Below are 14,576 nucleotides of genomic sequence, written 5' to 3'. Positions count from 1 at the left end.
TCTTATTACGCCCTTATGCATGGCAGACATGGTGCTGGGGTCAGGAGACATAAAAGTGAAATACAACATGTTCTTTGCCTGAAGGAGCTCTGAGCCTAGTGAAGAGCAAAGAGAAATAAACGAGTGCACAAAAATAAGTTCGTATGGCAAAAATACGAACAAACTGATGGGGAATCATAGGTAGGAGAAACTAACTCTTGTAGGAGTCAAAGAAGACTTCACATGGCGATGATAATTTAGATGAGTTTGAAAGGTGAGAAGGAGCTCAGAGAAGGTGGAAAGAGCTTTCGGGGTAGAGGGAATGGGTCATGGAAAGACACAGGACAACAAGCGGGCCTTCTGTGTCTGGGCAAATCGGAGGTATTCATTGGGACTGGAACAAAAGAAACACAGGAAGAAACGGTGGGGCACAATCAATGGCAGAGGGTCAGTATTCATTGACTACTTGTTGAAATAGGGAATGAATGGATTTGGAAGTGACTTTTATGCTAAGAAAATGGGTTTGGGTTTTATTTTTGGGGTACAGACAGACTAACAGGGACTTAGGCAAGTTGCATTAGAGAAGCAAGGAAACTACAAGTGGTGGACAATGAAGCCAGGGGAAAAGAAAAGGGGCTGGATTTGAAAGGCAGTTCTGAGATGGAAGCCACACAACTCAGATGGGGAGAGAATGGAGAAGAGGCAGGAGTTACAGTAGCCAGGTGGCTGTTCATATCAGAAGCACGGCAAAGAGTGTAGGAGATACAGGTGTATTAGGACCTCATGAGTTCAGCTCTGGCTATGATTTTAACCACACAAACTAAATCTAGGTATACAAAAGCAAACTGAATAACAGCTGGATATAATCTTTGAACTTGGATGAGAAACATTCTCTAGACACAACTCCAGCACATTTCCAATGTTCCTCGAAGCACTGAGATTTCAACTCCAGAGGAGTCACCCTGTGTCCTGCGGTGTGCCTGTGACCTGGCGTCATATGCATGCCCATCTGAGGCTTTCTTCCTTTTTCCAGTGGAGTGTACCCAGGAGGTCATACTTCACCATTTTGTCTCTTAACTTGCATGCCTAGGAAGTTGCTTTTCTCAGGGTCTGCATTCAATTAACACTTTAAGGTTAACAGTTGTGGATCATCAGGAGGGTGTCTCTCCTTGGCCACCTGGCCCTGCTGCTGCTAATGTAATACCTAACCTTGTATTTAGACTCTCCCTTAATCACGTAGCCTTGTTTCCACCTGAATAGGCTCTCCCTTAGCTGAGAAAGCCAGGTGGCTGTTCATACAAGAAGCACGGCAAAGAGTGTAGGAGATACAGGTGTATTAGGACCTCATGAGTTCAGCTCTGGCTATGATTTTGCCACACAAACTAAATCTAGGTATACAAAAGCAAACTGAATAACAGCTGGATATAATCTTTGAACTTGGATAAGAAACCTCTATTCTCTAGACACAACTCCAGCATATTCCAACATTCCTCAAAACACTGAGATTTCAACTCCAGTAGAGTCACCCTGTGTCCTGCGATGTGCCTGTGAGCTGGCATCACTGTCACTAGTCTTCAACAATGGCACAGAATGCAAGAAGTTAAAGAAGTCTGGGGAGAGGGAAATGCCTGACCTGAAAAACTCTAAAATGAAAAACTGATATTGATCCGTGACAAAATTCTTGAGTACTTTGAAGTGTGAGCAAGCAAGCAAGCTCCCTAGGAGTCAGAATTGGTTTAGGAAGAAAACCTTATTTCAAAATAAGTCTCATGTATTTTCTTTATGAAGAAAGATGGAAAAGGGAGAGTTGGGGAAAAACAAACAAGGACAGCTTGTGAAAGAGAATGTGAGAGGAGGGGAAGGAGGAGGAAAGAACCTCTGGAAGGAAGTTACAAAGTGCTGACGAGGAACTGGGGAGAGTAGTAACTGTTTTCAAATATCTAGAGCCCTATTGTGAGGAACAGACTGTTAGACTTATTCTAGAGAAATAAAAGAAAGCAAAATCAGGACCAATAAGGGAAGGTTATGGGAAGAAAGACTATGATTCAATTTCCAAAAGATCTTCATAATGTTTTAGGCTGCTGAATAAAAATTGGCTTCAGTGAACACCTCATGGCTGGAACTGTTCAAGCTAGCGCTGATTGACCACCTTCTTGAGTGTCTGCAGAGTGGTTGTCTTCACTGGCTTGAAAATAAGTGATGTTAAGTTTCCTTCTAACTCACAGATTCTGGCATCACTTAGCCCTGATTTGCCATCCCACGTTGTCAAGCTTCCTTCCATGCCCAAACACTGTGAAGCTTTGGCCTCTTGTCCCCAGGCTAATAAACCCTGTGGTTCTCAGATTTCATTTTCTAGCCTGACTGTGATATGCAGGCACCAACATGCACACATCTATCCTAGTGGTTGCAGAAGACAAAATAATGTATTCTCAGCCTCCAGTCACATTTCTTTTATGGAGTTCCACTCATTCCTGAGTTTCTCAATGAACCAGATCAACATTCAGGGACTCTCACAGCCTCTTTTCCTCTCTACTCCTCTTTTTCAGTGTTGTTCTTTTTAAGTTAAGGGTAGTTTGCTGAATTTTAAGTTTTAAAATTATTCTTTAATCAATATATAATAATTGTACATTTATAAGGTACAGTGTAATATTCCAGTCCATGTATGCAACATGTAATGATCAAATCAGGGTAATGCCCTCTTTATCGGACTCACAATTTAGAACATATACAGAACCAGCCAAGCAAGAGGGTGGCTTATGATGCTAAAGTTTACCTGTGTTACTAGTAAACCAACTGTGTAACTCATGTCAAGGGATCATTAGGTGTTTACATGCCTCTGTGGATCCAGGAGAACTCACTCCCCAAAGAGACTTTCTTCCTGTCCCTCCTTCATCACCAGTGTGTCCCCAAGTAAGGCAGAGGCTCTCCTGGGATACAAGGAAAATGAGAATTCTCTAGGGCACTGGGGCTCATAACAAAGAACTTGGTGAGCAGCAGTTCTGGCTACCTCATTTTTCTCTCACCAGGCCTCCTGCCCAGCCAATAAGACTTCTTACTCACTCTGATTCACTGTCACATCCAGAGCTTATTTGCTCTTTGCAGGGGAGGAGGAAGAGGCACACTTCTGGGCTCAGAGGAGAGCTTGGCAGGGTGGCAGAATCACAGAGCATTAAACAGGTACAGAGGAGAAGACATGGCTGGGAACCCCTGCCAGATTCCTGAATCTTCCCCAAAACATATAACAGCCCTAATCTGCACACAACTATGCCTACAAATCTTAAAATATACTCAGGGGCCTCAGCCTCTATGTCTCTCTCACTGCTTCACCTGCGTGCTGTGGATGTTAAGGCAAATGGGACCGTAACAGAGCATACACCAATCTCATCGCTGTAAGAAAATTCAAATTTACAAAGTAGACCAACCAGCAGAGATTGCATGCAATGCCAAAAGTTTCTTCTGGATTTATGAAAATACTCCTTGACATAATAAGACATTTCCAAGTGGACATGTGTGTTTACAAATCAGTACCTATCTGATTCTAAAGTCAGGCAGTAGGGATTTACATAACACTGAATTTTTATAAGCCATGGCCAGGCAAGAAGTAAGATACTGCATCTTGGAAATGGCATTAAGTGTTCCTCCAGTAGAGGATTTGATTTACAGAAATTCCATTTACATCGCACCCTTGTAGAAACACACCAGCAGTGCACAACCAACACATACAGAAGTTGCTGTGGGTGCATTGTTTCAGGAAGATCCATCTGTGGCTTCCTCCCACTCAGGGTTCCCCGGAGCTTAAGCACAGATGGAAAACTCTTGTGGAAAGAGAGAACGACAGGATCTTTGAGGGAGATGGGTCACACTCCCGCCTTCTGCATCTCAAAGACCTACCGGGATGCCTAAAGAAAGAAGGGCAAAGAGCCTCGGCCACAACCTGAGACACTATTTCTCTCAGAGCATTAAGTAGCCCAGGCTCAGTGGTTTATTTCATTAAATAATGATCATTAATGAACAAGTTCCCTGTCTTATTGATTGAGTGCTGGCTCTTCCTCTTATCAGTTGTGTGACAGCCTCTAAAACTCAGTGTCCTCATCTGTTATGAAAGTGTACAAATAGCACACTCTCGTGGGGTTCTTACTAGGATAATTTTAATTAATGTTAATAAAGTACTTAGTAAAATGTTGTACATATGATGAGCATTTAATATATGTTAGCTAGTAGTGTTCATTAATGTCATTAATATCTCATAGTACAGGGAGAATGCTTGCTTTCCCTAAGTTAAATAGAAATTTTGACTATTTTTTATTTTTTCAGACCATCTATTTTCTTTGTCACCTTACTCTTTTCTTCCCATGGAAGAATTGGGGAGGTTGGCGAGAGCCTGCTGTTTTCATCCATATTTCTCAATACTGTGTAGAGTGCATGGATTCAGATCCCAGCTCACAAAAGGCTCTTGTCTCTTGGACATTCAAGCCCAGCAATGGGAAATGCTTCTGATCATGTCCCCCTCCTCACGATCAGCTCACTTGGCAGAGCTGTCCCTCTGAGGTTTCTGGCTTGTCCCATCCCCACAATCCAGTGCTGGGTTCTCTCGTTGCTTCACTTAGGATTGGTCAAACCAATCTGATGGACAACCCAGTTGAATTTAGTTTGGGGCAAAGGCGGGATTGTAGGACTGGCATTGCCAGCTCTGACTCAGGTCCAAGCTGTTGTCTGCAGCCCAACTTATCTTCAGCTCCTTGTGAACAGACTCAGCTGTTTCTACTCCCAGAGGAGAAGATGGTAACTGGCATGGGAGCCAAGCTCCTCTCACCCAGACTTTTTATTATACCACATGCCTCACCCACTTCTAATCCTTTGCATACATGGATCTTCCTGGAAAGCAGAACTCTCTGAGGCCTGGACTCTGTCTCCTTCAGGGTGTGTCCCCAGCCCTTGTAGAGTGGCCAACACACACAAATCCTGAATAAACATGGGCTGAATGAAGAAACACCCCACCCTGTGCCACTCACTGTTCTAAGCTCCCTGTACTGAAATGATTTTCTTGTGGGATATGTGGGAAGCTATGAGGTGAGAGAAATGTGGCAGAAGCTGAATAAAGAAAAAAATATTGAGAATCCTTGACCTAGAAAAAGCTATTCTCTTAAAGAGAGAGAGAGAAAGACCGTATGACTAGACAGCGTCCCTGTTGGCCTATATCTGTGTCATGACAGTTTCTGGATGAAGTCTATCTCACTCCTTTCTACACACACACATGTCTCTAAGAAGCAATTCATTCATGAATAAAATTAATTATTTCTTGAAGCAAAATTTAATCCTCTTTTCCTCTGCCTGACTGACTCAAGATCTCTTACCAAATCTCATCTGAAAACAAAAGTGATCTTGCCTTCCCCCCTTGGCCATCCTGAATGCTCCCTTCGTTTCTTCCAAATTTTTATTTTCACATTTTCTCTTCACAGATCAACTTTGCAATCTTATCTCAAGCCAGGGTGGCTAACCTGGGTATAGCCACCAAAGACATGGGAAAATGTGTGGCAAGAGCCATTGTGTCCTGGGGATGCTTGGGACTGGCATCCTGAGAATTCATTCTGACACAGCATCCATAGACCAAACCTGTCCATCAATCACTGAGAATGTATTAAATGTCTTCTTTCTAGCATTTGAGGTGATGCATCCCAGTGTGTTTTCTGGTGTGAATGCTGTCACTCAAACTGGACTGCTAATCTCTCAGAAATCAGTAGTATCCTGTTTTGTCTGTCTTTCGTGTTCTGCTATAGTGCCTAGAATAATGCATTGCATGAAGGAGATGCTCCATAAATACTTGAGAGGACCAAGTGTGCAAAAGTACGGTGTGGTAACCTTACCCTGAATCCAATTGCTCAAGCATAAATGATGCCAATTTTTATTTGAACCGGTAGTCTCACAGGACCTTAAAGCACTATGTACCATCTTCTCACCAGGTGAGAGTTCACGCTCCATTTTTCCAAAGCAGAAATGTAAGGAGTTGCTTTTGGTCCTACTTTCTCTACACATGCAGTGATTTTTACTTCATTTTACTGACCCCTAATACTAGAAAATGACATGCCTCTTCAGGTGAGAGTTTTTTTTTTTTTTTTTTTTTTTTGCACCCTGGAAGAAATCAGTGTCTAAGAGACACTTTTGGCATTTCAGAGAGACAAAATATGGCATAAATAACCAGTGGGGAAGAACAGGGAAAGGAGAGGCATCGTCATGCACTTCTTGACATGGCACTGGCTGCTAAGTTCCTAAACCACATCTAGTGCTCCCATGCCTTTGTTTACACTGCTCCTGTGACTACAACACCATTCCACAAGCCTCCACCTGGAGTCTCCAGTCATCCACATAGTTTTTGCCTATGTGTTACTTTTTATTCCAGCTTTCCTTGACCTTTCTGTGCAGAGCAATCTAGCACTTGCTTACTTATCTGTAAGTGCCATCAGATCAAGAACTCTGTCCACCTTGTTTACAGTCTATTATCAGAATCTAGTGCAATAATAAGCACTAAGCTGGCCCTCAAAAATGGGTGTTGAATGAATATGTCTCTATTTATGTTCTTGAATTATAGCTGTTTGTTTATGTAATATTTATCCTTGTTCCAAGAGAGCAGAATGCCTTTTCATTCGGTTCTTTGTATGCACATAGGAGGGTTCCATATGGGTCTGCTGCACTGATGTGGTATGTTTGTATGCCAGAAGTGGAAACAGAATTCTGCCCAAGGATAAGGACATGCTAGGCTTGTCGCCCAGATACTTCTGGGTTAAAATTCCTTGGGTGGAAGGCCTAAGATGCCTTGTGCTAGGTCTGCCATTTAGGTTAGGTATTTATGTTATAGGGCCTGTGTGTTTAGGCAGTACTGGACTCTTTGCTAAAGCAACCTCTAAACATTTTGTTCTGTCCCTCTCCTACCTTCTCACCCCTGTGGACTGAGAAATAGTGCCTGTGACCAGAACTGCAGGCTCACTGTTGCCATATTGCCTCTAATTTCACTCTAATTTAAATCACAACACCAGTTTGTATACCATTCCTTTATCTCCTTGCATCTCAAGAAACTCCCTTATGGTCAAAACGCAAACCCAGTGAGAAGTTCAGAGATCAGCCAGTTTACTTTGGGCCGGGTGGTTTATGCAGAAGAGCTAACCTCCTTCCTTTTTCCCATCCACCTGAGAACTAGAGCCTTCCTTCTGGAGGCCTGCAGCCGGGCGATAATGTAGCCTTTCTCTACCTCAGTGACTATAATGCACACCTCGGAAATCACTGGGATTCACCTAGGCAGACTGAAGTTGTCTTTGGTTGCCGTTTATTTATGTGGACTGTGATCTCTTAATTGGAAATGGTGCCTCTCCCAGGGTTCGCTGTTTATCCAAATCAGTATTTGTTAGTCAGAGAGACGTGGTCCGGATGATAAATCAGCTCTGGAGCTCCTCCTGTGATTGCTTCCACAGCTGCTGTCTGCCTCCTCACCTCCCCATCTCCCGGGAGGCACCCACAGGCTGCTTCTAGGCCCTCCAGCCTTTTCTGCTGTCCAACTTTTCTCCCAGCTGCTGTACCTACTCTTATGAGTTCATATGTCTTGGCACTAATAAATCCTAGATTTACCATCTCTGGACTCCTATTTTATTTTATTTTGCAGTGCCTCCTGTAAATAGTCTCACCGCTGCAAATGCATCATGGGGGGTGCTGTCTTTCCAGTACACGTTCTGTGCTTCTCCACCCTCTTCATTTTTGCTCCCCTCTCTATCTCCAAACACTTAGTGTAGATGAGTGCAGTACTCCTCAAGCTCTGATGCCATCTTGTTCATCTGGGGATCCTGTTAAAATGCAGATTTTAATTCCTTAGGTCTGGAGAGAAGCCTGATGTTCTGGATTTTTAACAAGCTCTCAGGCGATGCTAATGCTGCTGGCCCAAAGACTGCACTTTGAGCTTGCTGGGAGGTTGGTCAGCAAAATTTACAAGGTTGCCAAAAATTAGGTGAGCACTTCCTTCACGTCTAAGCCATTGCCAAGTCTTATTTTTCATCCTGATGAATTCCAGATATTCTTTCTTAGGGTTGTTGCTCTGGTGCCTTGTCTACTGCCTCATTCACCTGATTATATCCCTGGTAGCCCTATAGCTTCTTAGTGTTCAGTTTTGTTCTACAAATCTGCATACATATCCCACAATATGATAAGATTATGATGTCCCTTTTAGTCAATAAAGATATTTATTTAATTCTATTTTGTTTTGACTTCTAACATTTGGCTTCTAACGTATCCCCAGACCATCCCTTTCCAAAAAGAGGTAGCTAGAAATAGATGTAATAAGGACTAAGGTCAATATTTTGGAATTGCATCCAGCATTGGTTTCCTCCCAACCACTCATCATTCTCTATGATTTCCAACTTTCTCTGTTAATGTTAATGTATTCTTTCCGAGTTTTAAGTGTTTCATCATAGTGGCTTGGATTTTTTCCAATCCCATGATTATCTCTCTATTAAAACCTTAATACAAAAAAGAAATAAAAAAAAAACAGACTGCTCATTACTTTGATTTGTAGCAAAGAGAGAATGGAACATTACCACTAGAGTGTTTCGAGAAACCATATTTACATTAGCATCAGCTCAATTTAGGTGCCTGATTAGGTGCGTGTTATGATGAAGATGCACTTACCAGTCAAAGGGAGGTGGCGTGGTCTAGAGTAATGAGCAGGAGACTTCAAGTCAGGAGCCCTGAGTGCTATTTCTGGCTGTGACTGGCTACCTCTCTGACCTTGAACAAGTGCATTTCACATGCCTTAGACCATAGTAGCCCATCGTAAGGCTGCCGTGAAAGGTTGGTCTCTAAGTGTTTATTGCAGTGGGGGCTATGGAATGGAGCAAGTTATGGGGAGCCTGGAAGTCACACATGGAACTGGAGACAGGACCTCTGTTCTTCTAGCTCTTACCATGAGCCTATTAAGAGATGGGTCTGAGAAATAGGCTAATAGATCAGATCTTGTTTTGACAAGGCTCAAAGATATGCTGAGAGATTGGTTAATGTTTAATTTACAAGATTGTCAAAAATTGGGTGAGATGCCCAAGACCATCCTGTTATCTAGGAGGGCTTAACCAGAGTGCATATTGTCTCTGTTCTCTTCATAGTATATCCTGAAACTATGATTTTCATCCCTGGGACAAAGGATCCAGCAGTCACCGGCCACTGGAGGACATGCCTAAGGAAGGCCTGCTCAGTGAGCCATCCTTAACTTTAGACACAAGGGCTTGACCTATGGCAACTTTAACATATGCTGGAAACCATCTTGCTTCTTCTGGTAGCCCACAAGGCCAGTAAGATTGTGCCCCAGAGAAGATCCAATTATTCTTCAATTGAGTTCCCCTCCCAGCAAAGAGCTGGATTGAAGGGTAAAGGTTAACATGCTTTAAAAAGGAAAGCAAGAGAACAGTGTTCCCCCCTCTAACATAGGCTGTTGAATGCTAGGCCCTCAGCAGACATTAAAGCAAAAAAGCACCTATGATTCTCATCTCATTATCCTTCCTACATAGGCTAATTTTAAGAGAACAACCTAATAATAATCGGCAGTGTTTATTAAGCACTATCCTAAGTGCCTACATCAACCACCTCCTTTAATTTTCACATTAATCCATTAGGTAGGCGCTATTACTGTCCCCACTTTACAAATATGAAAATTGAGGGACAAGAAAATTATGTAATTTGCCTGACATTATACAGATAGAAAGTTGTAGCTCCAGGATTAGAACCCAGGTCACCTGGCTCCAGGACCTTCACTCTTAAGCACCTACGTCTGTATGGATACAAATTTGTAATGAGGAGAGCGACAATCTCTGGAGGTCCACGATTACAGAGGCTGCACCTATTCTAGAGTGACTAGTCATCTCAAAGTGAGAGCATACTCCAACATCCTAATAAGAATAGATGGAATTTGTAGTTAAATATTAGAACCTTGCTATGCAATGGTTTTGATCTGTTCAACAGGTAGAAGACAACGGAGGGTCTGTTTCCTATTATGCAAGAAACCTTCCAGTGATTCTGCACCAAATATTCTGACCCTCTTGAATAATAGTTTTATTCTTCTCTACCACAGTGCATCTCCTTAAATGGAAGACACATGTGGCTACTATCTGATTTCTATGTCCCAAAAGCTTCCTGAAAGGGGGAAACAAAACATTAATTCTGTTTGAGACCCAATATTTCCCCTTCAAAGCATTTCTGATGTTCTTTGTTTTTTTTAAATCCTTCAACTCTTCTGGATAATGGGAGAGAAATTTGAGGATGATTCTCCATGTACGTTTTACCAGTTTTCTTTGACCTGCTTTAGTCAATGCCAGCAAGGTCCTAAATTTGCCAGAGGAAATTGCCACTAGATACAAAGTGGGAAGGGATAAAAATGAATTCCCATTGGGATAATGTAGAGCTCTATAAGGGCCCATGAGCCACCATTTTGCTTCATCACTAAAGGCAAAACTCGAGGAATGCTCCTGAAGCAGCGGTGTGTGACTGTCCTCTCTCTGCCCCACCAAAGGGTCACAAATCAGAATACTACACTCCTGTCAGAATGACTGGTTACTGTTTCCCCAAGTACAGGTTCATGTGCAATAACTGACCCCAGAGAAACAGAACGGCACAGTGTAAGAGTTTGTCACATTAAATGATCAGAAAACCATTACCAACTGATAGAACAGTTGATGGTGCAGAAATGATTACAGACACTCCCCGCGGGCCAGCTCGGAGCTGCTGCCCAGGCGCTAGGTGGCTACCAGGCTGTCCGGAGGAAAACTCTCCTGAGGGGAGAAGGAAGCTGACAGTTTGTTCCCTCTAGTTTCTATAGCTCCTTGAAGTAGAGAGTAGTTTTAGGACTCCCAGCCTGATTTCAATTCCAGTAAACTTTTAAAAAGTTATTTTTGGTGATAACAATGCTTCTGTGAGATTTGGGATAAACTAAAAAGTCTAAGGTAAATTAAATCTTATTTTACTGGACTGGAGGGATTCTCTGCTTAAGCACGTTGTAGAGTGGATTTTCTGATTTTTTTTTGAAAGATTGAAGAAATTTCTTTAATAAAGAGAAGGTCACCCTGAATTTGCCATCTCTTTGAGATTCTTAGGTGTTTACTGACAGCTGAGTTAACCCTCTACTCTGTTCCTCTTCTACTCATCTGCTTTTATTTGAGCAGGTATCAACTCAGTCCCTCCCAGCCTGAGTTGGTGCTCTCTGCTTTGGTGATGCTGTGTGAATTTCTGCTGTGGCTCTTGGAAGATGGCAGGGGCCAGAATCACCAAATCAGGGAGTGTGAACTGCAGTCTCTTCCAGGACCAGACTGCATCTAAGCCCAGTGGGAGAAAAATGGCCTGAAAGGACAGCTGGGGAGGCAATTCCTAAGAGTAGGATTTTGTTTCTAGGAATCTCTGGGTCCACAAAGTACCAGCCCCTCAAATATCTCCAGCCTTGCTCCTTTGTCTGCACCCAAGTGTGGGAATTTTGAAGCAGGTGAATGGCCTCTATAAATGGCCGCTGTTTTACCATTTGGGAATCTTCTTATACTGTACTGAATACTCTTAAAACCATACTTCTGAGACCCCTTACAAATCTAAAGTGGTTGTGTCGTTACTGCAGATGTTAAAAAAGAACTCCCAGAGAAAAGAACATGTTTCTAAATATATTTTCAGAACCCAAACACTGCAATCTGCCCCCTTGTGAGCTAATCCTGGCTCCACTATTCACTAGCTTTGTGCCCTTCAGCAAGTTGCTTAACTTCTTTGGGCCTCAATTTCCCCATCTGTAAAATGGGGAGAATAACTGTTCTTCCAACACAGGGTTGGAGCTACTTTACATAAGGCATGCAAGGTGCTAAATCTAGCAAGAGGTCCAAAAACATTAGTGCGTTCATATGACTAGAAATGCATATGCCAAAATGTTAACAACAGTAACCTTTAGTTGCCAAAAGAATGGATGGTTTTGTGTTTTTGTTTCTCTTTGTGCTTTTTCATGTTTTTTTTTTCTTTTTGCATTAAAAACTAACTAATCTGAATTAGAAAATAAATGTCTTTGAACAAAGAAAAAAATCACCAAAGCTCCCAGGGTTATCTGAAGATGCAGGTAAGGGGAGAGATGACAAGGGGGCAAGTGGACAGAGGGATCGAAGGGAAGTTTGAGTTCACTGGTGCACTGTGGGAGCCCTGGAGGTGGGCACGTGGAGGAGCACTCTATTTTTGAAGTGCTGGTCCAGCAGCCAGGAATATGTGCCTGGCTTATTCCACCTGATGATGAATTAGGCAGGTCTCAGGAGTCTGACTTTCAGCTCTGATGCTTCTGGGCATGGGCCTAAAGGGCCTAACCCCTTTTCCCCACAAGGCCTGTAGAGCCTGGGGTGTTGACAAAGGGTAAGGACAGGTTTGTTCCTGACCCTGCACGGCTCCCCAGACCTCTAAGGCAGGACCTGGAGCTGCTCTTCCTTTGTTTGTATGTCTAAGTAATTACAAGTCATGAAATTATCTAACCCATTAGTTAAAACCTGGCCCCAGCATTTGACTCTGACCTCCTACGGCAGCCTGGGCCACACGCTGACTCCATGCTGCCTGATTTGTCCTCAATTTATAAGCAGCACAACCTATAAATAGAAACCCTTTTGCTAAGTTCCCCAGGAGGCATCAGCAGGTTTTCCAGCTTGTATGTGTTTTCTTCTTTCTTTTTTTAAAAACTAACATGGTAGGCTTATTTTCCCTGCCTGTTGTTCCTCCAGCTTTCACCTCTAGTTCAGTTTGAGGGCATTCCAGCCCGCTTAGGGGTTTGGGCTGGCACACCAGCAGGGGCTGTGCAGGTTGGGTTCTTAGGGAAGCCCCTGTCTCAGTGGAGGCCCCCACTTACCTATAGATCCTGTACCTGGTGGTGAAACCCTGGCGGTACCGCTCCATGAAGTCAGCATACTCCTGAGCGCGGTGGAAGGGGCCCCGGTCTGTGAGCAGCCAGTCCAGGGGATGCTGGCCAGCTACAGAGGCATGCTGCTCGGGGACCACAGCAGCCGCCGTGGCTGAGGCAGCCAACACCCAGCCAGGCAGGCCCAGTGCCAGCAGGGCTGTCCATGGGGCCACTGCCGGCCGAAGCCCTCTAAACTGAGTGCCACACTGCCACCTCATGCTTCTCCCGGGCGGTTGGTTTCTTCATTCTCTCGCCACGCTCTCCCGCTCCGTGCTGCTCCTCCAGGGCTCAGAGCTAGAAAAGTACAAAAGGCGATGTCATTTGGGCACCCTGGTCTTACCCCATGGGCCTGTGAGCATCACTTATAATTGGGTTGGGCCCATTCTGGAAATCCTTTATCCTAGTAACACAACTTGGTTTTAGGCATTTAGCTAAGTGCTTGAGGTACATCATTTCATTCAATCTTTAAAACTAACATGTGAGGAAACAGTATTGCCATCATTTCACAGATGAGAAGATGAGGCTTAGAGAGAAACTTAAGAAAGATGCTTGGCCGGGCGCGGTGGCTCAAGCCTGTAATCCCAGCACTTTGGGAGGCCGAGACGGGCGGATCACGAGGTCAGGAGATCGAGACCATCCTGGCTAATATGGTGAAACCCCGTCTCTACTAAAAATACAAAAACTAGCCGGGTGAGGTGGCGGGCGCCTGTAGTCCCAGCTACTCGGGAGGCTGAGGCAGGAGAATGGCAGAAACCCGGGAGGCGGAGCTTGCAGTGAGCTGAGATCCGGCCACTGCACTCCAGTCTGGGCGACAGAGCGAGACTCCGCCTCAAAAAAAAAAAAAAAAAAAGAAAGATGCTTAATTAAGTTAACATAGCTATTAAGTGGTAAAACCAGAGTTTGAACTCAGGGGATCTGACTCTTAACCCTTATGTTATGTTGTGTCCATGCGTCCTACCTTGGCCCACTCAACACCATCCATTTCTATCTTCCTCTTCCAAAAATGCTCAATCTGTTTCTGCAATTGCCTCAGACTGTGGGCTGCCTCTCGAACTTTGATGTAAGGTGAGAAGCAACCCTATTTTTCTAGTAGAGAATTGTGAGGTAGAAAAGTACTGAAGTTCCTTCCATTGCTGCTGTGAAGCTGAGTGAATGTGGGCAATCACTTCCTTCTCTGGGTTTAATGTATAGACAGGCTTGAAGAGCTAATTTCTAAGACCTCTTCCAGCCTTGAACATCTGATCTCCTCTCTTATTGAAGATCACATGGGATGGAGTTGGAATGGGGAACTCAGATACTGCATATAGCATCATCAGAGTGGATCATGCACTCCAGGATATCCATCATCCTCTCACCTCACTATGCAGTTTAGGAGCACCACGAGGGGCAGGGCTGAGCAATAACTGCTATATCTTTCTATACCAGCTCCTGGGAGCAGACCTTCACAGACCGTTCTTGAAGGGATGAATGAGTGCCTGCCCTGCCCTCTCTGAGTTAGGGGTAAGATGCCAAGAAAGTAGTAAGATTCTGGCCTTCGAAATTCCTGGCTGCCTTGTGACTCATCACAGGTCTCTGATTTCCAGTGCCTACTCTTTGGTCTGAGAACAGCGAGTCACCTTTTTAAACCTCTGGGCAGATGCACAGGACTGTTCAGTACTGTGGGGCTTCT

General features: G+C 43.9%; 1 protein-coding gene across 1 annotated transcript in view; it reads right to left on the bottom strand.

Moving 5' to 3' along the window:
* The window catches only part of BRINP2 (BMP/retinoic acid inducible neural specific 2), a 53,169-nt gene extending 39,968 nt beyond the window's left edge, over window positions 1–13,201 (bottom strand). Inside the window, exon 1 of the mRNA XM_033197464.1 lies at window positions 12,857–13,201. Within this exon, the coding sequence (XP_033053355.1) occupies window positions 12,857–13,125 (269 nt within the window). The 5' untranslated portion in view covers window positions 13,126–13,201. The remainder of the gene's footprint in view (window positions 1–12,856) is intronic.
* Window positions 13,202–14,576: the final 1,375 nt, after the last annotated feature.

Source organism: Trachypithecus francoisi, unplaced genomic scaffold, assembly GCF_009764315.1.
Source record: "Trachypithecus francoisi isolate TF-2019V2 unplaced genomic scaffold, Tfra_2.0 Lachesis_group5, whole genome shotgun sequence".
In the NCBI taxonomy this organism is placed as follows: domain Eukaryota; kingdom Metazoa; phylum Chordata; class Mammalia; order Primates; family Cercopithecidae; genus Trachypithecus; species Trachypithecus francoisi.
Note: the sequence above shows the minus strand (reverse complement) of the source record. Positions and strands in the feature narration are given on the sequence as shown.